At 47.2% G+C, this 25,405-nt stretch overlaps 1 protein-coding gene across 8 annotated transcripts; it reads left to right on the plus strand.

The window, feature by feature from the left end:
* Window positions 1–1,535: 1,535 nt before the first annotated feature.
* Window positions 1,536–24,863, plus strand: LOC120908782. 8 transcript variants are annotated; one of them, XM_040320138.1, is made up of 9 exons: window positions 1,640–1,724; window positions 3,316–3,422; window positions 13,521–13,994; window positions 16,331–16,348; window positions 16,595–16,672; window positions 16,747–16,928; window positions 16,997–17,195; window positions 17,260–17,366; window positions 17,442–24,863. In XM_040320138.1, exons 3-9 carry the CDS (start codon window positions 13,940–13,942, stop codon window positions 17,562–17,564), a joined length of 762 nt encoding a protein of 253 aa, XP_040176072.1. In that variant the 5' UTR covers window positions 1,640–1,724; window positions 3,316–3,422; window positions 13,521–13,939; the 3' UTR covers window positions 17,565–24,863. The 8 variants fall into 8 exon arrangements, 1 of the variants encoding a protein (XP_040176072.1); XR_005741172.1 differs by lacking the exons at window positions 16,747–16,928; window positions 16,997–17,195; window positions 17,260–17,366; window positions 17,442–24,863 and adding an exon at window positions 14,361–16,139 and having other exon boundaries at window positions 1,536–1,645; window positions 16,595–16,670; XR_005741169.1 differs by lacking the exons at window positions 16,747–16,928; window positions 16,997–17,195; window positions 17,260–17,366; window positions 17,442–24,863 and adding an exon at window positions 14,361–16,139 and having other exon boundaries at window positions 16,595–16,670.
* Window positions 24,864–25,405: the final 542 nt, after the last annotated feature.

Consider the following 25,405-nt stretch of genomic DNA (forward strand, 5'->3'; position numbering starts at 1 on the left):
TGTGAGCAAATGAATGTCGCAAAGTAGCAAACAAACAAACAAAAAGCCGTATGTGTTCAGGAAAGCTTCCCCCGAGAGAGAGAGAGAGAGCCGATACACGGTGGAAAACAAGCACTTTAACTGCTGTTCTGTTCTGGTGCTGTTTAGTAGAGGGAGGGGTAGTGAATTGACTTGATGGCAACAGAGACAAAAAACAACAACTTTGAAACATCAACAATACTAGCTAAGTCCTTTATACTCCTGTTATTTTTCAGTTTTGGCTTCTATCGCGCCACATACACATTTTGGTTCTTTTTTTTTCGAAGTGCTGTTTGTATGTGTGTGTGGATGTTAATTTTTCATTCATCTTTAATACTTCATTAGCTTAACTTTTTTAGTTTTGCCTCTTCTCTTCCCTTTTTCCCCCATTTCTTTTTGTGTTTAGTTACTTTTTATCGCCATTTTGTACAAATTAAGTTAGGTTTGGAATGTTCGTACATTGCGACACGTGCGCTGCAAATTAGTACTGTAAGGATAATAAACTAGCGCGAATGTTATCGGAAGGGAAAGGAAGAAAAGCTATCGGAAGCGTTTGTAGCAAAAATATAGGTGTGCGTATTGCTGTAGGGAAAGTGGGTTTGGATTGTACGGCGGATTGTCAGTAGAACAAAAAAGATTGAGTTTGTTGGCGTATGTGTGTGTGCGTGTGAGAGAGAGAGAGAGAGAGAGAGAGAGAGAGAGAGCGAGGAACGAATGTTAAAATAAACTAGAAATACTTATTACTTTAAAAAAGAGGGTTGAGTTTTTTTTGCATTTTTCTTTGTAAATCTTTAAATGTTCGAAATTTTTGTGAAATTTTTGTCTAAATTAGAAAAACACGAATTAAAAATCATATTTACACTAAGCTTATACTGATGCGGCATCGAATGAACCCGCGGTTTCATTTAAACCCCCAACCGTCATCGTTCAAAATTCAAATTTTCTCACATTCGAACATGGAAACTATCACGCAAGCTTGCATGGCAGTTTTCAACCGACCCGTTCAAACTTGGGAGCTTCCATACGTAGCTTTCAAGTTTAACGGAGCTTGAGCATCATCCTCTGCTGTAGCGAAACATGTCCTTTTTACACACAAAATACTAAAAGGACACGGCATTTTTTTTTATTTTCAACTTTTTAAAACAGCTTTGGGCTATTTTTTTTAATTTAAATGTTGAGCCTCCCTTACCTTTCTACACTTCAAAAGGGGCGGTCTTGCAGCTGCCACACAGTACCGGTCTGGCAACACTGCCCTCTCGAAAGCTCGCCGGTTGCTCCATCAAGGATGCTGTGCAAATGAGCAAGCGAGGCGGCGGGAGTACGCGCAAAGTACAATCTCTTCCGCCCTTCGCTCCGGGAGCAGAGATTCATCCCGTTCGGTCTGCCGACTACTACTGCTACTCGCGAGAGAGTTTGGACCGGTGGAGGCCCGCTCGCCACTGCTGCACGGGCAAAGCGTTTGCTAACCCGGTGGTAACCCGGTGCTCGGTCGACCCCAACCACACACCACTCCAAGGCGTCAGAGGGCGCCCAAGGATCGGCTTTTTCCATCACGCGAGTTCGTACGCTCGCTCGCTCGCTCGCTCATCCGTTCGCTCGCGATAGTACGGCACGCGCGTGCAAAAACGTGAGCAGATCCCATTTCCAGTTCAGTCAGTCACCACGGTCGACTAACAGGACGTGTGTCGTGTGCTTTTTCTAGCGTCGTATGTGTGCTTTCCCTCGGGGTTTCTTTTCCTCTATATTGCTTGCTATTGCTATTGCACGGTGCGTGAACGTGCGTGTATGTGTGAGTTTGTGTGTGTGTGTACCTGGTATGTGTGATTGTGTGTGCGGGAGTTTGCAAGCAAATTGAAGACATCAGGTTCTGTGCCGTACGTGTGTGTGTGTGCACAATTTAAAACGGATATTTATGCGAGAAAAAAGCCCACCCCATTGCTGCAGGAGAGGGCACTACGAGGGCTACCAGCATCCTCCAACCGCTAGAGGACACTTCCATCTTCCCGAAACGGTCGTAATTTGTACCATCCCTCTCCCCACCTTCCCCCCCTCCCCCTGCACAGTCCTTTCCGGCAGGCAGCACACAAAAAAAGGCGAGAAGAAAATCCTTTGTGCTGCCAAGCGGGCCGACACGGGCGCGTATCGCAGCAATCGGAGGAAAATTCTATCCCATAGTTGCCATAGCCGCAGACTCCCGCTGTGTTGTAGTAGGCTTGCCTCCCCCCCGAACACCTTCTCAGTAGTACACTAAACGTGTAGTGAACCACACACACACAGACACACAGAAGAGTTTGGGTGGTGGTTCCTTTCTTTGTAGCATCTCTTCGCTGCCCCCGTGTGTAGCACACCCTGAACGTGTAAACGTCGCCTTCCCGCCACTCCCTTGAGCATCCTCTCCCCCCTCCCCCCACCTTTTCGAACAGACTTTGGACTCTTCAATCGCGGCGGTGTAAACGCAAACAGATAAAGAAGTGAACAGAACAGAAGAGACCGAGTGCCGCCGAGGTTAGTTTTCCGTCCGTGCGCTTTTGCAAGTGTTTCCGTTGTGTTGAGAGCAGGTGTTGAACTGTTGTGGGCGTGTGAAATTTGTGTGCGATTTGTGAGTGTCTGTGTGTGCCTGTGTGTGCGCGGAGTGCGTGTGCGTCTCTGAATGCGTATGCGTGCACCGAAACGTGGTGAAAGATTTGCTAGTCTCGCCTCGGCCTTTTACATAACAACCGCACTGGTTGAAGTGACTACCAGCCTACCCCCGCGTGCCTCCCCATTCATTTCCACGATTTCCATCCCGTTCCGCATGTCGGCAGCGAATTTTGTCAAATTTTCACCTAACTGCACCTAAACAGAGCTGTCAAGTGCTCAAGTTCAAGATAAACGCGTGCGTGTATGTGTGTGTGTGTGAGTGTGTGCGTTGTGACCGAAAAGTGTGCTCGCGGTTCGTCGAACCAAGATTATCCGGGGAGATTATTTTTTTCTATCACTTTACGGAACATACCATACACAAACAAAAAAAGATAAACTATAAAGAAAGGTGTAAGTCAGTGTGAGAGGCTGAGCAAAAGAGAGAGAGAGAGAGAGAGAGAGAGAGAGAGAGAGAGAGAGAGAGAGTGTGTGTGTGTGTGAGAGAGAAAGAGAGCGTGTGTGTGAGAGAGAAAGATTGTGTGTGTATGCGTTTTTAAGGTAAAAAAAGGGAGACTATTTCCACTACTCTATTATTATTACTATTTATACTATTAATATTACTACTACTACCATTACTACTATTACTACTATTTCAACTACTACAACCATTACTACCAGTACTAGTACTACTACCACGCACGCAACCTTCTTCCGTAGTCGAGCGCGTACCGACACGAGTGGCAGCGTACGAAGACATTTGACAAGCGCCTTCACCATAATGATTAGTAAGTCCTCAGTGGCCCGCGTTGCCGCGCGACGCCGTGCACTGTGTGTACCTCTATGTGTGTGTGTCTGTATGTGTGTTGCCCCTTGTGTCACTCCGTCACCCGTTCGGAGGGACCGTGCTGTACACTAAGCGTCCATATAATATCTGTTATGTGTGTGTGCGTCTCTCTTGTATCGCTCCGTATGTGTTTTTGGTTGCTTTTCCTTCGTTTTCAAGTTCGACTATTTTTCCCATCTCATCACATGCTTTTCTGTCACTACTTTCACATCAACCGCACACTCTTTGTAAAGTCGGTTTTAAAGCTGTCTAAAACTAAAACGGGTTGGGGGGGTCTTAATTGATTGTCTCCTGACGCAGTTTGAAATGGAAGTGCGTCCTCTATTCTCGATTTCTCAGCTTTCTGTCCCTTACGCATCGCAGCGGAATAAGAATAAGGTTTACGGTTTTATGGACATCTGGACCCTAGACCGGCCCGACAGAAAAAAGGGTTACGCGCGATAACTCTCAACACTCATAAGGATGATGCTGATGCCGACCGTGATGATGATGATGATGATGATGATGATGATGATGATTGTACACATGAACTGAAAAGATCTAAAGAGGGACGACGTTTTGCACAAAGGCCATCAAATCCAGACAGAACGGGGCCAAAATCCCGCATCCACCCCAAAAGAACGGTGGCAAGCTTACGCTATCGCCACCTTTATACCCTGGCTGATGCGAGAGGGGGAAAAAGAACCCGTTGCAGGCAAAGAGGCAAACCCCCGGAACAGTGGCAACCTTCTGATCTCTTTATCCTCCCCCCATTTTTTTTTTTGCTTTGGCTGGGTGTGGGCGCACTTTCGCGTGAACCACAGGGCCATGCCATGCTGCTTCATAATGCATGCGTTTTCAGGCCCCGAGCGCCTTGGGCCATTCGTACCCGCCGAATTTAGCGCCACACACGCACAAAAAAAATGAAAGCACCGAAGTAGTTTCACGTGAGTTTTACCGGTTGTGTGTGTGTGTGTGTGCCGGTTAATACCGACTGGCCCACTCGTCCCACCTACACCTCGGAGCAAAGATAAGCCGGAAGGCAGCAGGCAAGATCCTTGGTGCTTAAGCTTATCTGTAGCAGTTGTGCAAGTGCGTACACCATCCTTGAAGCGGCGTGGTACCGTTGTACCGCGACGATACGCAGATCTCGTGGGTGCAAAATATGAAATAAGAGAGAAGCACACCGAAGGCAGGGAAGCACAACCTTGGTATATGCGGCGGCTGGAGCTTTTAAGAGGAAAATCTAGTCCTTTTACAACAGATGTTCAAAAGTCAAGTTTTGAGTTTAAAACTCAACGGAATCCTTGCTTCCCCGCTAATATAAAAGCTCTTCCAAAGTATTGGAAATTGCAGCTTTAAGTATGATCTTGATCTAGACAAAATTATCATCCAAACTGTAGTCGAAAGTAGGCTCTAAGTCTCTTGACATTCCAAGATATATCAGGAGTGTGTATTATGGGTCATTGGGATTGGTTATTTTAAATCCGCATTACAATCCTTCTACAGTACGTACCTAATGTGGTGTTACCTTATTGTTGAAAGCCTCAAATTGTCTCAAATTGAACAGCTCCTTACAGTACGTATTGGATTGTTATTGATTGCTTATTGAATACTCGCCAGCTATGCTTCTGCAAACAATCACGTTGATATCTTAAACAATGTAGGAATATCAATAGTGTGAAGTTTGTGAGGTCTCCTGACCAAATTGGACATTCTCCACTCGTTTTTAATGTCCTCTTTCTTGATATTGATCTATATGGTGCTGACATTAGATAATTATAGTAACTGGTCATTCGTGATAGCGAATAGGTTGTATTAGTAGTTCTAGTGCATGTTAAATACCCTTGAATTTCAGGTCCTCAAAATGACTAGAGTGGCTACAGTTTGTTTGCCAAGCGTTTCTTTGATACTGGTCTAATTGTTTGCATCAGCATAGTGAAAGAGAATCTTGTGTGGATGTGTGAATCTCAACATCTGTATCGAGATCTAGATGTATCGAGACACTGAATAAATGTCAAGGTCTTTTTCTTTGCTTAACTCATGTGTCCGATTAGTTGTTTCTAGAGATAATGTAGATGTAGTTTTTAATGTTTGGTGTGTGTTTGTAGTATCAGTAATACTTATACATCTTCTAGAATTCAACTCTTGAAGTCTCCCTTAACATTCCAAATTCCACAGTAGCTCTGTATGCTAGAAGCGATTATAGCGAATCGAAGTTGTGCACCCCTGGCGCAAAACCCTCAAACCGACAGCAACCCAAACGGCCAGCAACAACAACAACAAAAAAGAGTCGAGAAATCCCACAAAGACAACCCACGGGTGTACGGGTGTCGAAATTGAATGACGAAAGCCTACCAACCCTAATGGTTCCCCCGGGGAAGCGGCTGTGGCAATACGGGGAAAAGGTGAACGGGGAAAAAAAGTGAAATAGGCCGTGGCGAAAAATCTCACATCCCCATGGGAACGGCGTGCCAGGGCGGAGTGTAGCGCTTCCACCACCCATTTCGATGGAAATGAATACATGAATATGCTACCCCGAAAACCCTTTTTGCGAGCGATGGAGCACTTGGAGCAAGGAGTTTCCTTCCCGATTTCGTGCTCGTACCTGGGGGCACCTGGTTGCAATTTGTCTGCCTCCTCCAACACACACGCACGCACGCAATGAAAGAGCTTGCACGAGCTTTCATTCAATTTGCCCAGAACGCTCTCTCTCTCTCTTGGTCGCTCGCTTCCCCCAATGTCTGATCAAAATTCATTTCCCAGCCCTGTGTGCTGCGGTTTCCTTTCTTTTACTTGCCTTCTGCTGTGTGCTGCTCCATCGTCCTAGATTCCCTTGCCCCCAGTTCGTCGCTTCCTTATCTCTTACTGCTCAACCGAAGCCGACTTCATCTGCCAAACCCCATCTGATGATTAGTCCGCTCTGGGTCCGCGCGCGTAAGGTAACGAAGTTATTACACCGAGCCGACTTGATAGTCACCATGGCGACCATCACCACCTCGCCTCGCCATTCCGGTGCTTCCGGCGCTTCCCAAATGGGCGCCGTCTAAAAGTTGAAGCGCACGGACGGACATCGAGATAGCGCAGCGCCCGAGCCCGGGACTGACACTTCCGCAATAAAAGGCAAGCTCCAGCTCCGGTCCATGGTTACACCGCGCGGGAAAAAAGGGTTGCGCCCGAGGAGGGTAGTGATGCCTGGGAACTTGTGCGTTCATTAAACTGTTGCTCCTAGCCAACCTGTCCTGTCCATTAACGGTGTCATCGGCCGGTGGAGTTTGGCGTTCGAAACGCAGGACACACTGGACAGTGAGAGGGCTCCCGGGCACAAAATTGTTGTCTCCACTGGTCTGTTCGGTTGGTTGCTGTCGACAACGGTCGGTTACGATCAGAATTTTAAACGAATTTTTCCCCCGTTTCAACCACCTCCTCCCTCCTTTTGCGCAACGGCTCCAACCTACATTGCGCGGTTAATTTTGTTTCGACGCCCATCGGCGGTCACTCTAACTGGTTCCGCTTCAATTCGTTATCGATTCGCAGCACCCCTCAACACCTCCCACCCGCACCAAAAATCCAAAAAGAAGGGGTTGAGCGAGGTAACTCATCCTGTCATCCCATTAGCCTGTCATCAACGTGCTTGACCGGCGCCGGGTGGTTGGACGGGAAATTCGTGTTTATAATTTTCACACCTTGCCAATTTTCATCACCGGCTGCTGCGATTGTCCCTTGTTTTCCCCCTTTCGCTAAACCCTAGCGGAGCGAAATCCACCTGCCACAAATAGAGTGTGTGTGAGAGAGATACAGAGAGAGAGAGAGATAGAGAGAGAGTGAGAAAATGCCCAATTGGTGGAAAGTGTTCGTCGCGCGGCCCGCGAATTTTCCGTAATTAGCCCGGAAATGAGTTTATCATAGCTTCTTTTTTTCTTTTTTTTGACACACACAAACACTCACCGAAAGAAGGCCAAAGACCCCTTGAAGAACTGCACCCAAGGAAGGCGAGCCTGGTGCTGGGTGCTTGGTTGATATCGATTTTTTGTTTGCACGTTTTTTTCTCATCCATTTTCCACAACTGCAAAGCTTTCGGTGGGTGGTGGGCGAAGTATGGTGGGGGGGGGAGGTACATCCGGTCGCTGACGGTTGCTTCTCATCTCATCGTTTTATGCGAGCGACAATGAAAAAAAAATACCCCACCCTCCCCCACCCACAAAATGCACCCCTCCCCCTCCTTCCCAGAGCCAAGTGTCATTTGTCGCGCGCGCCCCGGGAAGCGTGTTTTGCGCGAGAGTAATGAGCCGTAGCTGCTGCCAGGATGGAAAGCATAAATGTAATGGGGAGGAGGGAGGGGGAAGGGGAGGAAACGGCCATATTAAAACGGATCGAATATTACATAACCTCTAAATGGGGGGTTTTGTGTGTGCTTTTTTTAAGGAGTAGGAGGTCCCTTTATGCCACCATCTTCCCGCCCCGGAAGGCGTCGTTACACTCGGTGGGTCGGGATTTTCTTGAAGGGCCGGGTTGACATTCCATTTTTCTCCATCCCACTCCTGTCCCTTGCCGCACGGTTCCAGTCGATAAAGTTCATTAGTTCCGGCGGCGCAAACAGATGCAGAAAATAGAGCCAGAGAGAGAGAGAGAGAGAGAGAGAGATTGCGGTGACATGCCTATCCCCACCATGTTTCATGCCACACAGCACACACACATGAATGTGGGTGACAAATAGGACCGATCAGCAAAAAAGGGCTGCCGCCTGTCCTTGCCAGGGACTGTAAGCTCGCTCGTGATTTGACGACTGACTGACCGGACGGGCAGTAAATCGTCCCACTTGTCCAGTGTGACGGGGCCCAAAGCACCATCATAATCGTACATGCAACGAGGCAGTGCGAGGGAGCTGTTTTTTTTTTTTGCTCTCCGGCCACTACCGACCCGGAAGGACATCAATAAAAGTTGATCCGTTCCTTTGCCGCAGTGGGCCACAGCCGCCGCTGGCTTTGATCTCGACGAATTGTAATATTTTAATGCCTAGTTCGGGCGCTATTTATATCTCTTCGCTCCCTTTCGCTGGCGCCGCAACGCAACGGATTTATGAGCAAATCCTTGCTTCCCCACACACGAATTGGGAAGCCGAAACCGTGCTATCGACCGCTAATATAAAAACGGAATTATATTTCTATATTTCTTCACGCGAAAGGCTTGTTGGGGCCACACGACGCCGCCCACCAAACGCCGAAACCTTTCGCATGCCACTGGCGGGATCCCTTTTTTTGGGCCGGCCTGTCTCTAGGGATGAATAGAGGGTTCATTCGCGTTGGGAAAAAGGACACAAAGCAGCAGCAAACGCACGCAGTCAGGCGGCTGGAAAAGGTGTGAGATTTAATTAATTTAATCCGCTTTCCTCCGCCTCCCCGAGGCCTCCGACCGGTCCTCGGCTGCGTGTTGAATTTGCATCATGACGATACCGAGCACAATCACTGTTGCGAAAAAGCGACGCTGCACAATATGGTTCGCGCGGTTCGTGTGCTGCACCAACCGAAATAATTATAACCAGGCGGAAAGCTGCTGCTGCTGCTGCATTTGCCACTTCCAGGACGGAACACACCCGGTGCTTCTTATCGGTTCTCTTGACGAGGGTGTGGGGCTTTTGTCATTCTCGGCACACGGGGTTTATTATTACGTGCGCCGGCACAGCGACCGTGTGAGTGTCTTTGATAATTCTTTAATCATACACCGCGCTCCCCCCCTCCCCCCACGTTATGGCAACACCCCAGCATCCCAGAGCACCGGGGACAGCGCGTTTGAGCGCGTGCTGTATCGCTTCCGGTGAAGGAATTTATGAAATATATTGACACCTGCCCGCCCTTCCTGCCAACATGCCACTGCAGCTCATGAAGGATGCAAGGACGAAGAGGGTTGCGGGTTCGTCCTGGACAGGCACACAGCGTTTAATATCCTCGCACACACTTCACTTCGTGTCAGTGTGTAGTTGTAGTGATGTGCTATCTGGAGTGCACCCAAGACTCCGGGAACTACTAGTTTCGCCCGGAATCGAAGTCGTCTAGAGTCTTAGCCAATGGGGTCGGAGTCTTCCGGAGTCGTCTGACTCTGGACGACTCCAGACGACTCCGACTCCTAACGACTCGTGACGACTCTGGACGACTCCGGACGACTTCGGGTGACTTCAGATGATTCCGGACGACTTCGAATGACTTTAGACGACTCCTGGCTAATTCGGGCGACTTCAAATGATTCTGGACGACTTCGAAAGACTCCAGAAGACTCCGGGCGAATTCGGGCGACTTCAAACGACTCTGGACGACTTCAACTCCGAACGATTCCAGACGACTCCGGACGCCTCCGACTCCGAACGACTCCGCACTACTTCGGACAACTCCAACTCCGAACGTCTCCGGACGACTCCAGACGACTCCGACTCCTAACGACTCCGGACGACTATGGGCGACTCCGGACGACTTTGGGTGACTTCAGATGATTCCGGACGACTTCGAATGACTCCAGACGACTCCGGGTGACTTCGAATGACTCCAGACGACTCCGGGCGAATTCGGGTGGCTTCAAACGATTCTGGACGACTTCGAATGACTCCAGACGACTCCGGGCGAATTCGGGCGACTTCAAACGACTCTGGACGACTTCAACTCTGTATGACTCCAGACGACTCCGGACGACTCCAACTCCGAACGTCTCCGGACGACTCCAGACGACTCCGACTCCTAACGACGCCGGACGTCTCTGGACGACTCTGGACGACATCGGGTGACTTCAGATGATTCCAGACGACTTCGAATGACTTCAAACGACTCTGGACGACTTCGAATGACTCCAGACGACTCCGGGCGACTTCGGGCGACTTCAAAGGACTCTGGACGACTTCAACTCTGAATGACTCCAGACGACTCCGGACGCCTCCGACTCCGATCGTCTCCGCACGACTCCGGACGACTCCAACTCAGAACGTCTCCGGATGACTCCGGGCGACTCCAACTCCGATAAACTCCGACTCCAGACGACTCGGGACGACTCCACACAACTCCGGATAATGGCTGGGCTTCCAGAATTGGTTCCGAAATTATAGACTCGCGATTTTTGCCAACCTTACCCATCACTAGTGTGTACATTGTGTGTCCATTACCAGAAGCATGTCCACCGTGTTGTCTCCACGTGATGCGATCCGGAAGCGTTTGCTCATTGCGCGACCGGCGCGCAGGACATCGAGGACAGACAAACGAGTTGCCCCCTTTGTTGCTTGCTTTGCCATTTTCCAGGCCGTATTTTTCCCCCTCTGCCCCCTATCTTGCTTTCCCTGTTCACTTCCATATCGCAGCAGCAGAGTGGACAGAAATGTACATCTGCTTTTCCTAATTGGCGCAGCAAAAAGAACTCTCCACTGCTCTGTTGTGGCCTTGTTCGCTCGCGTGCAATTTGACGAAAGCATGGCAAGCTTTGCTGTGAAGCACATACACCACAGAAACATAAAGAGAGAGAGAGAGAGAGATGCACTGTCGTATAATACAGACAAGGAGCCAGAACACAGAAGGATGAACGTTCGTGTCGACGGACGGACGAACGACTAACGTGTGCACGTTCGAGGACGAAAATCCCAAACAAGAAACGATGCCCTTTCCCACTTGCCTTGCCTCTGTGTGTGTGTGTGTTCTTTCCCGGCTCTTTCACGAGCTTGGGTGAGTTTTTCCAGGGTTTTTTTTTTGCTCATTTTTGCTCCTCACTATCATCGTCGGCGGACGAGCAGCAAATCCAAAGCAGCAAAAGCAGCAGCCGAGACACGGTCTCTGTTGGTAGGCCAGCGCCTCTGAGAGCTAGAAGAAATGGCTGTCAATGGCATTTGTGCTGGTCGTTTAGTGTAGGTGTGTGTGTGTGTGTGTGCTGTTGTACCATTGCTTTTGTTTTATCCGTACCGAGAGCTGATATACAGGTCCTATAGACTACACTCCCATAACTCCCGCGTCTTTTCCAGTCCATGGTTCGTCTTTTTCGCGGCTGGCCGTTTTTTCCTCTGTTTTTTCTGTGCACTCACTTCAGTTCGTTCGTGGACCTTCTTTTCCCGGCCTTGCGAGAGGGCGCGGGTAGGTGTACGGCAATCGAATTGTTCGCCCTCTCACTTTTCGCCCAATCAACCCTTGTTCCCTTGCTTTTTCCCGCCCGGCCGGATGAAAGTGCCGGTCGTGCAGTGACGACGAGATGAGAAACGGCCGAACGGCCCCGGGGATGGGAGTGGATGAGTTGTGGCACACGTACACCGCATCGGTTCGCCAAAGCACCATATTGCGCTGTGTGTGTGTGTGTGCGGGCTTTCGTTCATTTTGCAGGGGTTGACATTCCAGACAGCCCTTTTTGGCCCAATCCGGTAGCTTGCCGACCGGCAGGCCTATGGCATATTGCTTGGAAATGCTTTTTGACAGGTTGGTTGGTGGTGCTGTCCCACCAAAGGGACCCTCTGGAGGATCAGATCGGCGCACAGAGGAAGGGCCGCACACAGGCCCACCAAGCCCACCCGTCAGATTAGTTTGCGGAGCAGTTTGCTGAGCGTAATCGAGCGAGCTGCAGAAAATCGAACCTCGGGATGGAAGAAGTCGTGGAACAAACTTGTCCCAGTGCACCCGTAGAGACAGAGAGAAGGAAGTGGAGGGAAAAAGCTTGTTACTGCTTTAAATTTCCTGGACCCTTCTCCCCTCCTTTCCAGCAGTACAATGGGAGGGCAAACTTTCAACCAAATGACATCACACCATTAACAACGGCAGAAATGTTGCTTCCCCCCTGGCGGCCTACTTTGGTTGTTGCTCTGTGTGTCTGTAGAGGATACAGCATCGTTTTCCTTTGCCTTTGTAGGTCACTTCTTGAACACGACAAAGACCAACTCATCTGGCAAACAGCACCCTCTCTTGCAACTACTATTTATAAATACACACGGCCCGTTGTTGCACACCCATTATGACTTAAGAGTACTTTTACTCTCTCCCCGGCGCGAAGTGGAGAGGGATGGGGAGGGGGGAGGGGTGCAAAATTGTTAGCCGTGGTTTTTGTGGCTTCCACCCCTTCCCCCACCCCCCCAAACAGTAACAGGCCTTTGGGTAGCCCACTCAACAAAAGCGAGTTTGCCGCGAGAACGACGTCCTTCGCTGTCAACAACCCTTATATTGATCAGGCACAAGTGGACATCAAATCAAGTGGAAATGTGGCTCGTGCTTCCATCGGGAGAGAAAGGGATAGAGATAGCAAGAAGGGGTGGGAGGGGGGGAGGAGAGCGGGGCAGGATGTTGGTTATTAGTGTTAGTGTTAATATTATTGTTTGCCTACGGAACTTCGGTGGGACAACAACGGTAGCCTGTAACACCCGACGACAAAAAGCTTCCGCAAAAATAGTGTCCCTCAACGTGTGTCTCTCTCTCTCTGTGTTTGTTCTAGTGTTTTTGTTCTGCCTTGTTTGTGCTTTAAATGTTTGATGAAGCGGCAGTAATAGGAAAAGTTTTCTTTTCTACCCATGCTGGGAGGCGTTTGGATCACACTCTCGAACGCAAATCTTGTGTTGATGGGAAGCCTCTCTCATACCAGCATTTGCATGACAGGAAGTTACTAGAGGGAAAGAGAGAAGAATTTTGAATTTAGAGCAACTTTAGCAGTAGCAGCAGCATCCTGAAGTACGCAAGATTTCTCGGATAGCAACTTGTTTGCTCCCTTTAGACAACAGCCAACTGGAATGGGAGAATATTGATTTGGTATGGTAGCCGGTGGTAGAGGTTTAGCAGTAGAAGAAGCGCTCTAGACGCCAGTCGATACCGGTTGGTTGAACGCTCGCGGCGTTACTGTTAACGTTACTTTCTGCATGCTTTTAGCATCATCTCACAACTTCATCCCATACGTACGCACTTTGCTGTTTAGCTGTTTAGTATCTACTACCTTAACTACGTTTTACCTTCCAGGCTCCCGACCAGGCATGCTAAGTAACCGTATTCTTCCCCTCTTTTTTCACCCCCCTCCGCCCTTCCTATCAACCCTTCCTCCTGTGTTTCTCACCAATCCCATCTGGCAGGCATCTGGTACAACAATGAGTCTAACCTAGATTGGGTCCGCAAAGCTAACCGATAGTATAGAACCTACCCTAATAAAGGGTTCGGCAGAAAATTACGCTATCCGAGAAAAGTTAGCAAACCGCAACAGCCGCCACACTGTCCACAGCAACAACCAACAGCATCATCCTCCACCACCAGCAGCAGCAGCAGCAGCAAACCCTCACCGCAACAGCAGCAGCAGCTTCATTCCGCCGACGTACCGCATTCCAGTACATCGCAGTCCTCGCGCCGTCCGCAGCACTCTTCTACGTCCGCTTCCTCGTCGTCGGTACCGACCCTTCCCACCACCTCAGGCGAGCCACGGGCCGCTGGCAGCAGCAGCAGCAGCAACAGTCGACGCAACTCGAAGCAACTGCAACGCGACGAGCTGGCCGCCAAGATGGGCAAGCACGACATGAAGCGCGGCATCTCCCAGCGATCCTCGGATGCCGGCGGTGAGTGATCCTCCATCATCTTCATCATCATCGTGTCTTGCGCGTGTGTGTGTCTGTGTGTGTGTACTAGAAGAGGAGGAGAATGGAAGGAGGATGGCTTTTTACTCTCACATATGGTTTTATTGATTCAATTTCTTCTGTTTTTGTTTTCTTTGTTGATCGCGCATAACCTCCAAATATGGCGATTGCGCGCGCGTCTGTGTCTGTTTCTTCCCCGTTTCTTGATCACACTTTTCGTTTCTTTTCCCTACCCAATTCACCTACCCCCCCTTCAACGGCTGGTTATGGAACATGCTATTACACCTTTTGCGCACCAACAAAACACAACAAAAACACAAACACACACACACATACACACATGGTTAGGTGAGCCATCGCGCCGTTGGACTTGTTCTGGAGCAACGGGACGCCGGCAGCCGCATCCATATAGGGCTGGCCGGGTTGGCCAAACATGGCAGCGACTGCTTTCGGTCACCACCTGTGGTCTGCTACTGCTGCTTCTCGGAGCCACCGTTTGTCGTGGCGCGAACGGGGCCACAGCAGCCAACGACGCCTGCCTGGAGTGCTTTTTGGCGGTGGAGGAGCACGAGCAGCCGTACGAGCTAACGGTAGAAGCGAGCAGCGACCGTGGCCTTTCCGTGCACGGTCCAACCGAGCTGGGCGTGCTGGTGCGCCCGATGCATCCACCGAACGTGACCTGCGCCTGGGACCATGCCGGCGAGCTGGCGAGCGATCTGTACGCGCTGTACGACGAGCAGCTGGACCGGCGCTGTATGCGCACCGGCACTACGCACCACGAGGCGGACGCAATCGAGCAAACGTTCTACTGCTTCGACCCGAACGTGCTGCTGGAGCTGTGCAAGCTGCGCAAGGAGACGGAGCTGCGCCGGCTGGAGCGACTGTCCACTCAGCGCACCAAGCGTGACTTTCACCCGACGGGCTGCAGCCTGAACAATCTGCTCTCCACCAACCGGAAGGTGTACGAGTTCGGGCTGGAGCACGAAGGGCTTAAACCACCGTCCCAGATCATTCTCAGCACCATCTTCCTGGTGACGGACGTGCTGTCCGAGTTTTACAACCGTCGTATCGCTGCCAACGCTAATGGACTGTTCTACGATCGGCCCGGCAGTGTGCCGGGAGGGTCCGATTCAGCGCCCCCGAAAAGCAATCCCCCGCTCGAGGTGATTCTGCTGCAAACGATCAAACACCAGATCCTGCACAAGCTGGGGCTGCGAGAGCGACCGCGCCTTACCAAGCACCTGAACAACGAGCACGTGTTCGAAGCGTTCGATCGGATCTACGGCAACAAGATCAACATTGGGAACACGTACGCGGAGGAGCACTACTACCGGCGCTACCTGACCGCTAACCTGTCGTCCGACCTGTCGGGGGATTTTGTGGATGCGTTCTTCCGCGGCCCAGACTCGGGCACGGATCGTCACAGCGAGAAGCAGCAGCAACAGTCGCAGCACCAGCAGCAACACCAACACCAGCCAGGGGGAGGCCCACTGCCTGCCCAGAGTGCTAAGCAGCGCACGAAAAGCAAACCAGCTGAACATGCCGGTGGCAGCACGACCGGCGACAAGCACAATCTCTTTGCCGGCACGAAAATTCTTTCCTACGCCGAAAAAGGTTCGACATATTAGGTCACACGGCACGAGCTTACGTCGTGTCGGGGCATCCGATTTCCTTTCCATAAAGATGTGATATGTCGGTCGTTGGTGGCGGTCGTTTTGTTCTGCTCCAATTGAATGCCACACCACCGAAGAAATGCCATTTACATACGTGATCGTTAGACACGATTTTTATACATAATTTTAACCTTAAAATGAAGGGAACATGGGGGAATCTATTTCCGTCTCAAATGAGGGAAGGGACACAAAGGGACGTAACTTTTCTACTTCCAGCAGCTTCTAGTTTCGTTCACAGAGCAAGGTTTCGCTCCGTTCGTCAGGCCGAACCGAAAAACACCCACACTCTCTTATCCACCCAACAAGACACACCACTCACGATCACGACCACCACCACTACTACTACTACTACTACTACTATTGCTACCTTTACCCATCCACGTCTGTCTGTCTGTGTAATGAGACAACACGATACACACTGTTCCGACCAACCACACAAACCCCAGCCAACACTGTAAGTTGCTCTCCCCGCTGTAGGCATGCGTTTAGTATCATTTCTAGTAGTACTACTGCTGCTGCTTCCATGTAAATGTCATCACAAGAGTGTCAGTAGCTTAGTAGCGGTTTTACGTCAGACGGCGGTCTGACGTACTGCGGTGTCAAAGACTAGTTCATTAATCGATTCTCTGCTTACTATCTTTACAGAATCTCCCAAGCATTATGGTGAGTAATGAGCGTGAGCCAGGGTTGTTCTGTTTGAGTGAGGTAGAGGTAGAGTAGTAAAATAGTAATCTAAATCTTCTTAGAACAAACAAGAGCGTGATTGTAGTCAGTAGGTTTTAGGAAAAGGCCTGTGTTTTAGGGTAGCAGTAGATATACTTTTGTAGCAAAATAGGATCCCTATCTGCGTGTGTGTGTGTGTTTAGAATTCCAATTGATAGCGCAATACTATTCATTGATCCTTCGTAGCTTCAACAAATTTAGTTGGCAAATTTACACAAAGCGTCCGACGAATAGTGCAAGACGTTAAGGATGAAGGTTCGCCGAGTGAGTACCGATCGCAATGAGGGCTGGGCAGCGGAACGTTGAGGCGGACTAACTGTATCCTCCCAAACTTTCAGGTGGTATGAGCCGCGAAGAGCTGCTCGAGACGAACGAACGGCTGCGGGCGGTCCGGCTCCGGTTGGAGGAATCGTACGATACCGCCAAGAAGGCGCTGGTCAACCTGATGAACAAATACGGCGACTCCAAGAGCCAGCGCAACATCTTCAATCGCTACCCGATGCTGAAGCTCATGATCAAGGTAAGTTGTGGCGTGGATACCATGGCCTTAGTCCACTCATATATATCCTAAACCCGTGTGCTCTTAAGGATGTGATCCGGCTGGAAACGCAGTACTGGACGCTGGTCGAAATTCCGAAGCAGGAGAAGCTAGAAACGGTGCCGGCCTTCGTACTGCGTGCCTGCAGCATTATGGAGAAGTCGCAAAAGTCGGGCGAGGGCGTGAAGACGTCCGCCAAGCTTGCGGAGGAAGCCGCCGAACGGCGCGAACGGATGGAGCGACTCGAAAGTAAGCCACCGTGGAGTTAGCTGAACGATGTCAATAATAACATGGCCATCTCTTTCCATTCCAGCAATGACCACGGCACAGATCGAGCAGGAAAACACGCAGATGATCAACGATCTTTACCGTCTGCTCAAGAAGTACACCGGCCTAAGGAACTTGATTCGAGAGCTGAAGGTAAGGGATCGAGCACATCGAGCATGAGAAAATGGTACTGATAATTCCTCCAAACTTCTTCTCCTCCTCGACAAGTCCGAGTACGGTAACTCCAAAATCTATCCCATCTTCCCGCGGTACACGATGCTGAAGGACATGATCAAGGACATCATGCACGACCCGGACTACATGGAGGTTTGTCACGAGGTGGACAACTGAAATCACCAGAAATAAAACCCGCTCGTCATCGCATCGAACGTCTAGTAGGGCTGCACCCGACCGGCAGCACGGACCTAGACACTCTGGTATGATGAAGGGCGAGTTTTATATAGAGGAACTGTGCGACGATCGTGCGCACATGTTTTTTTTGTGTTGTTTTCGCTTCGTTTCGCACCATCTTCTGGCGATGATGCGTTGTGGACCCCATTTTTGAGACTGGATGGACCGGGTGGGACGGACGGTAGGTGGGCGTGTGTAACGCGGCACCTAATATCAGGCTGTTAAACAAACAAAAGAAAAGATCACAAAAGCGGAAGCCACCACGACCTACGCCATATCTTCAACGCGCGCCTACAATACACGCTCGCATATCACATTAGTTCGCTTGTGCTGGATACTGCTGTCCGCGGAAAACCCAGCCAACCCAACAGCCCAACAGCAAGAACACCATCATCATCATTACTCTTCATTGTTGCTGTGGAGAATGAAGCTCTGGAATTGGTGCTCTCTTCTGAGTAGGTAACACGGTGAGGATGGATTTGGTGGGGAGCAAAAACGGAGGACAAAATGTGAATCTACAATCAACAAGGGCCTTATAGTGAAGGGGGGAGGATGAGGGAGAAAGGGACAAATTCGCAACACCACGATTAGTATACTACTCCACTCCCTTCTTCCCTTTCCTCCTGTAGGATTGTCCTTGCAATGCGAGAGAGAGTTTTGGATTTATGTCTTTGGCCCCACCACCATCATCACCACCATTACCAGTACCAGGCTGAACATGGCTGGACAGTTAGTTAAGGGGATTGGGATACACTTACATTCGTTGACCACCGTCCGCCCCTTGTTCGGTCCCCAGGCCGGAGGGGAGAGGAGTCAGGCGTCTACAAGACGATGCTCCTAAGTACCGCGCATTGGTTATTCTAAGAAACGTCACAATACTTTATCACATCTTTATTCGAAGACAAATGCAGCTTCGACACAATCGCTATAAGCATCACACACAAAACCGAGGAGCATCAAGGAGCTTTTGGTTTTGGTTTGTTGTTTTAGTCGCAAATATCTTACCTTTCCAAAAAACCAAAAACGTACTTCCCAGGCTGGAACAGAGCATGGAGTGAAGCACCGTGAAAGCAGAATCAGAAACGAGAAGTAAAACTTACAAAACACAAAAGTTATTAACAAAAACAAAAAAACACAAAACGTTGATGAAATGACCCACCTATCTCTACATGAATAATGTATTCAATACAAAATGAAAAAAAGCGGGAAAAGCGGAAAGCAAAGGGATGACAGAGGAACACAACTATTTTTGCACAGATAGTATTTACATATTCAATCGAGTTTTGGTTTGTGTTGTACCTTTGGATCAAAAAAGAAACTAGACACACAAATTCGAAAATTCGTTCGCACACGTACACTACCTTCACCCACCAATGGAAAACACACACAATCAACTCAACGTAGGACAAAAACAACCAAACAAAAACAACCCGAACACAATCGATACACACACACGTAGGACACACGCACGAACCACGCAGGAACCAACAATTGTGGCACAAACAAAACAAGGTAAAAACAAACAAGAAGAAAAAAAACATAGTGCAAGCGAACTCTACATTAGAAAAAAACACACTAAACGCTAAAAATTTAGCAACTAAAAGCCAAAAGACCAATTCAATAAAAGGAAACAAAAGAGAAGAAAAAGGGAGAAACAAAAAAACTCATCACTCTATACACGAGAACGTTAGGCGACACGAGAGAAGGCGACAGGCCAAAAAAGAACATTTTTAACCAATGCCTTAGGCATCGGACTTGACATATTGCAAGAGCAACATACACACACAAACAAGAGTGAACGAAAGAAGCAGAAGAAGCAAAAAAACATAGGGAAACAACTACCAGAATAAATTTATCAAATATCATTAACGGAAAACAAAACTATTTGCGAAAAAAAGAAAATACACACACGCCCACAGACAACACTACCAGTATTCAACACAGAGAGGACAGAAAGGTGGCGAACCGGAAGACAACCGTTTGATTTCTGTTCGATTTTAAGTGTAAGTGTGTGTGTGGGAGTGCTCTAAGCCCGTTTCCTTCCGGTCGCCCCAAGGACGATGGACGAAGTGGCCTCTCTCTTTAGAAGACGCGTAACAAATTTGATACAAAAATGACTAAAGTAACCAAAAAAAAAACAACTCTAACAAAACGTAACGAAACAAAAAAAGATATTAGAACGATAAAAAAAGAAGAATAAAAAAGCCACACCAAGACAAAAACATTAAACTACATTCAACACAAACACTAACAAAAAGAAAACAAACAAACAAACCAACACACAACCGCTACTCATCCATATTGGAGCTTCTCGCCTTTTTTTACACATGTTTGATGCAGAGAAAAGGAAAGAGAAAGTAAGAGAGAAGGAGAATGAGTAGTTGCAGAACATAACAAATAGCAAGTGAACAAGCGGTAGTGATGAAATTAGAAATAATGGTAATATGTGACAAAAGAAAACAGAAGAAAAAACAAACAAACAAACAAAACTAGCACAACCAAACGAACAAAGACAAACCAAACTAAACAAACAAACACAAAAAAACAAAACTGGCAAAAAGGCAGCACAAACTGGAGTAAGAATATATTCAATATTAGCTGTGTTTGATCGATGTGTGGCCAGAGCTGGCAGAGTCTGCGGGGACCCGACCAGCCCAACAACAAAACAAAACCACAACCACAACACAAACAAACGCACACAAAAAGAAGAAGAGGAAAAAAACAACATATTCGTGGATAACAATAACGTAGATAGAAATCAATAATAGTGATGTAAACGTACGGTATGGCAAAGAGGAAAATTGCAGCAACAACAGATGTAAGAACCACCCTTAAAAAGGGAGAAGGGAGGGAAGGATACCGAGTAGGGGACTTAGAAAGAAGCTAGTAGACGCAAAACCGGAACGGTATACAGACAGAACCGAAAAAAAAACCAAAACCTCACAGCACATTTGGTCCCTCCTACTGAGTTGCCGCTAGTTTCTTATCCGTAAATGTAACCAACAGCAGCTCAGCGAACAGTTTAGTAGTTATGCGAAAGACATCGTGCTTATGCCATTTGTCCCAAACCAAGGTGTGTTTGTGTGTCTGTTTCGTCCTTAACTCACAATAGTACACACATTGAGGCCAAAACCAAGCAAGAAGTGTAGTAACATTTGCCTAAGTGGTCTTTTATCACCACGGTTTGTACTAAATACACTTAATGAAGGCTTGTTTGAAGTTCACCATTTTCTAAATTATGTGTCATCTTTTACTGACACTTCTTCTTTGTCCACTACCAGTTCCAAGGGTTTACGATTACCTTCTTTATTATAGTTTTAGTTCTTACTTGCTCATTCTTCATTCTTCCTTTGTACTAATTACTAACTCTATGCCTACTTGAAAATTGCATACTTTAAGGCGTTAACATCCAGTATATCGGATCTTGATTTTGGAAGATGTATTTTTCTTCTTTTTCCAACTTTTTGCTTTCCCTTGAGATGACTCATTGTTACCAAACTTTATGTTTTGCTTCGCTACTAAAGGCAACGGTAACATGAGCTGACGGTCTGTGCTGCCGGCTAATAGTGGCGACCTATTTGCAGGTTATGCTTTGCCCAACAGTCGTACGGCATCGCGCATCAAAACAGCCCCTGCATTTATGCAACCATGCGTCGAGGTCAAACGAAACCGTAAGTTCATTTAGTGCAAGGGCATGAAAGTGAAGATACTATTACGAAACAGATACACACACACATGTAAACACATACGAGTGCATGTAACGCAGGTCACCCCATGTTAGTAGTCGTTTTAGCTTGCTTGCGCGCTTTACGTTTGTAGACATTTTAAAGGCCCACCCTCACGCTCACGAACGAAAGCGAACGAGTCGGACCGTTGTGTCAGTATTTTAGTATAAAAAATAATATTAACATAGTATTTGTGGTTCCACATTCTGTTCTACCGTTAGAGCCGGGCTTCGTCCTATGACTGCTAAAGGATTCGTTGCAAGTTAAAACAAAAGCAGGCTCCAAAATCCCATCCAATACACACACGCAGACTCACACATCCACAAAGGCACACGCACACAAACACGCACAAATTTAACTGATAATCCAATCCTTAATCACTAATACTCTCCCCCATTTGCCCACCATTTAAAAACAATCGGGGCTTTACGCTTCACTTAGGTTTTCTCCTACGGGCGGGAAATATAAAAAAGAGCAAGAAAGCAAGAGAGAGAAAGAGAGAAAGATAGAGGAGCATTAGAGTGTTGCGCATTCAGAACATTGTACATAACGCCGCATTGTTGTATAGTTGTGCTTAAGTTTGGCTTATTGTGAAGAAGCAAGCAAAAGAAGAAAAAAAACAAAACAAAACAAATAACACACGAGACGATGAATCTACAGCGCGAACAAAAACCAAATGAAATGAGTACAGAAGTAGGTGGTGAAATTAAAAAAAAAGAAAAGAAGAAAGAAAGCAAGCAAAAAACACCGTATTAAAAGGGCACCGGAATGCACTAGAACAGAAGCAGCAGCAGAAAAAAAAACGAACAAACAGCAAATCAACCAATATTATATTATACATCGCGCGCGCATCGGCATTTAGTAGTCTCTCGGCATCGGCAGACGTGAAAAAGTAGCAGAACAGCAGAAAAAAACAGAAAAAGTCATACTCACACACACACACATATGACGAGTAATGTGACGATTAGTAAACACGCATAGGAAAGCTATTACAAACAAAACAAGGCAAGTAACCAACAAAGCAAACAAACAGAAGAAAAAAAATGGGAGAAAATCAGAAACAGAAGAGAATGATAGGCAAAAAGGAAGATAAAAAAAAACCGTGTGCTTCATATTATAAAACATTGTCGTAGCAATTGTCAAGCGCCGCCGAAGAGGCCGGAGGGGCATATTTATATATATACACAATACAATATACATATACATATACATATTCTTAGTTGATATATATATTGATTACGATATTGGCACTGGCGCACTACGAGCATCCGGCAGCAAACAACAACAACAGCAACAAAACGGCGCACACAATGACGTACATCCGCTTTCGCCTATTTTATGTTTGGTTTTATGTTACCACAGTACATTGTATTTGGTGTTGTTTTTCCTTTAGCTATTTTGTTTTTTTGGTTTCCAAAAAATACAATCACCCCACTTGCGAAAAGAAGGACGAGCACCCCACGCACCGTTCGGCAACGGACTACCCCATATCATGCTCATACCCACCGAAAACAAATTGTGTGCTCGATTGGTGTGGTCGCGTTCGTCGTCTTAGGACGGTGGAGTAAATCTGCTAATACCTAGCTGCAGCCCTGTGTGTCCTCCAGTAAGGACAGTCACCTTACGACTCAGCACACCTTAGAGGGTGGATGGAGTGACCGCGAGTGTTTTAGTACAAGAAATCAGTTGAAAAGATGGGCAAAATGCGTTTCTTTTCTGCTTACATGCTGTGGTCTTTTTTTACTGTTTAAATTCGACACAACAAAGCAAAAAAACTAGATTAAAATGTGATACATTTGCATGAAGCATCAATTGGAACACGCACACGCACTATTGATTGGAACGGTGGTAGTTGGACTAAGACGATCAAACACCGACAAACTAAAACACGAAAATGAGACACACACCCACGGAGCAAAGAAGCTAGAAACGTGAAAATTATGTGACCGTGAAATCAGCTTTACGTCGAAGGATCTTATCGATCGGTGTACGAGTGTTGCTACTGCTACTACTGCTACTGCTTGCACAACATCACTCCGAACTGAAGAAGAGGAAGCAATACAAAAGAAAAGGGAACGACAGTAGAGAAGAGAGCAGAAATGCAGTAGGATGAACACACTTGAACAGGATGACACACGACGGCACAGGGCGAACGTAAAGGGACACACAACGGCACGACTAATCACTTGACACGATGATACGCCCCACGAAAGAGAAGAGAAAAAAACACACACACCGGAAGGAAGCAGTTCAAAAGCAGTGGAACAGAATGAAACTTAATTTTTACTGAATGATTCGGATGCTTTTGCTCTTTCGGATGCACGGTCCCCTTGTTTTGATACATTCCAGACACATTAATGTTCACCGTTCACTTTTACGCGCTTTAAATACAATCACAAACTGAACTTCTTTGTGGATTTGAATCCTTACTAGAAATATAAACATTGTCTACGAGCGTTCCTTCCGCTATGTTTAGCTCACCCTGACCCATCTTTATCATCATTCCCACCTGCAGAACGTTTTTCACTTAAAATGGGTGGAAAATAAGACTAAAAAAGAAGAATGACACACAATCTCAGATCTGCTCAGTACAATCATACCAAGAAATCAGAAACAAACGACAACAGAACAACTTTTAGGAGAAAAAAAAAACTTTCCCAACAAAGCAATTACGAAAGGTACGAACACGCAAACGTACGATCACGATCATAGAAGGAGAGAAACAAATTTGAAAAACATAAAAAAGCAAGAAATAGCAAAAATCTGCTTGTCTGCTCCTATTCGTAAAAGCTCAAAACATACACAAAAAACAAAAAAAGGCGCCAAAATACCTTTTCAACGCCACGAACCCTCCTCCAATTTGAAGGGGGTTGAGAAGAGAATATGAAACAGAGAAGCAGTGTAAACCTACAAAAAATGCCGCCCAATTCACATTCCTATCATCATCAAATGCTAATAATATTACACAATTATGATAACAAATAATAATAATAATATTAATCATACTGATCTATCCCGCTCAACACACCAAACCGGAAGAAAGGAGAAAGGAAAAAACGCCCAAGAACCCCAGAAACAGACAAGCAAACAGTTAAGAATACGGAACAGGTAACACAACAAGCCCATACGGAAAGAGAAAGAGAGTGAGAGGCACAAACACAAACAAGAGAAGGAAAGTCCAAAAAAGGATAAGATGAGACAAAACAGACAAGGACAAGATAAGCAAAACGGAAAGACCATGCCGTTCAAGGTGTTTCAATCCAAACGCCGCGAGTGTGTGTGTGTGTGTGTGTGTTTATTACAACAATCGGACTCGTTGCGATCGGTGTTTTACGTTGTGTATGTTTTTAATGCAGTGTTTTCTTCTTTCGTTCATCACTAATACAATCATCACGCAAATTGTATACACACACAAACAGACACACAAACAGACACACAACACGTACATCGTCTTTGTAATGATGCGTATTTACAATATTTAGCTGAATAAACATGTTTGCTTGGTTGAAGCTTTCGGTGGTGTTGGTGTGTATATCCTTTTTTTATTGTTTTTTTTTTTCTTCTTTTTGATTTTGTTGTTCGTTAAGGATCCAAAACGATGACGGGTGATGACCGATGTACAGGGGTGGCCAGGAGTAGCTGTGAGACACTTTATTGACTCTTTCTTATACGAATTTAACATAATGTAATGGGAATTGGACTCTTCAGCACCATTGGTGGAAAAATCCAATTGGAATTTTTAAGCAGCCCGTCCAAGAAGGCTTCGTTTGAGTCCAATTTGCAATCATATAGGAAAGAGTCAATTGAGCAGTGTCCCACAGTTATAAGAATCCCTGTAACACCCTGCAGTTAGGATGACGGTACAAAGCATCCGCCCCGTTGCGCGTAGGTGCACAACACAAAGCGGATATCCGGCAGTGTGAAATATTACAAAATGATCATAAAACAGTTGCAGACACCTCCAGCTAGGAGCAAGGTAGAGCTTTTCCCAAGGTCAACACTGGATGCGGGGTTTTCCCCCGTGACTCAGGCAGGTCGTCCCAAAAGCAAAACGGT

Source organism: Anopheles arabiensis, chromosome 2 (assembly GCF_016920715.1).
Source record: "Anopheles arabiensis isolate DONGOLA chromosome 2, AaraD3, whole genome shotgun sequence".
In the NCBI taxonomy this organism is placed as follows: domain Eukaryota; kingdom Metazoa; phylum Arthropoda; class Insecta; order Diptera; family Culicidae; genus Anopheles; species Anopheles arabiensis.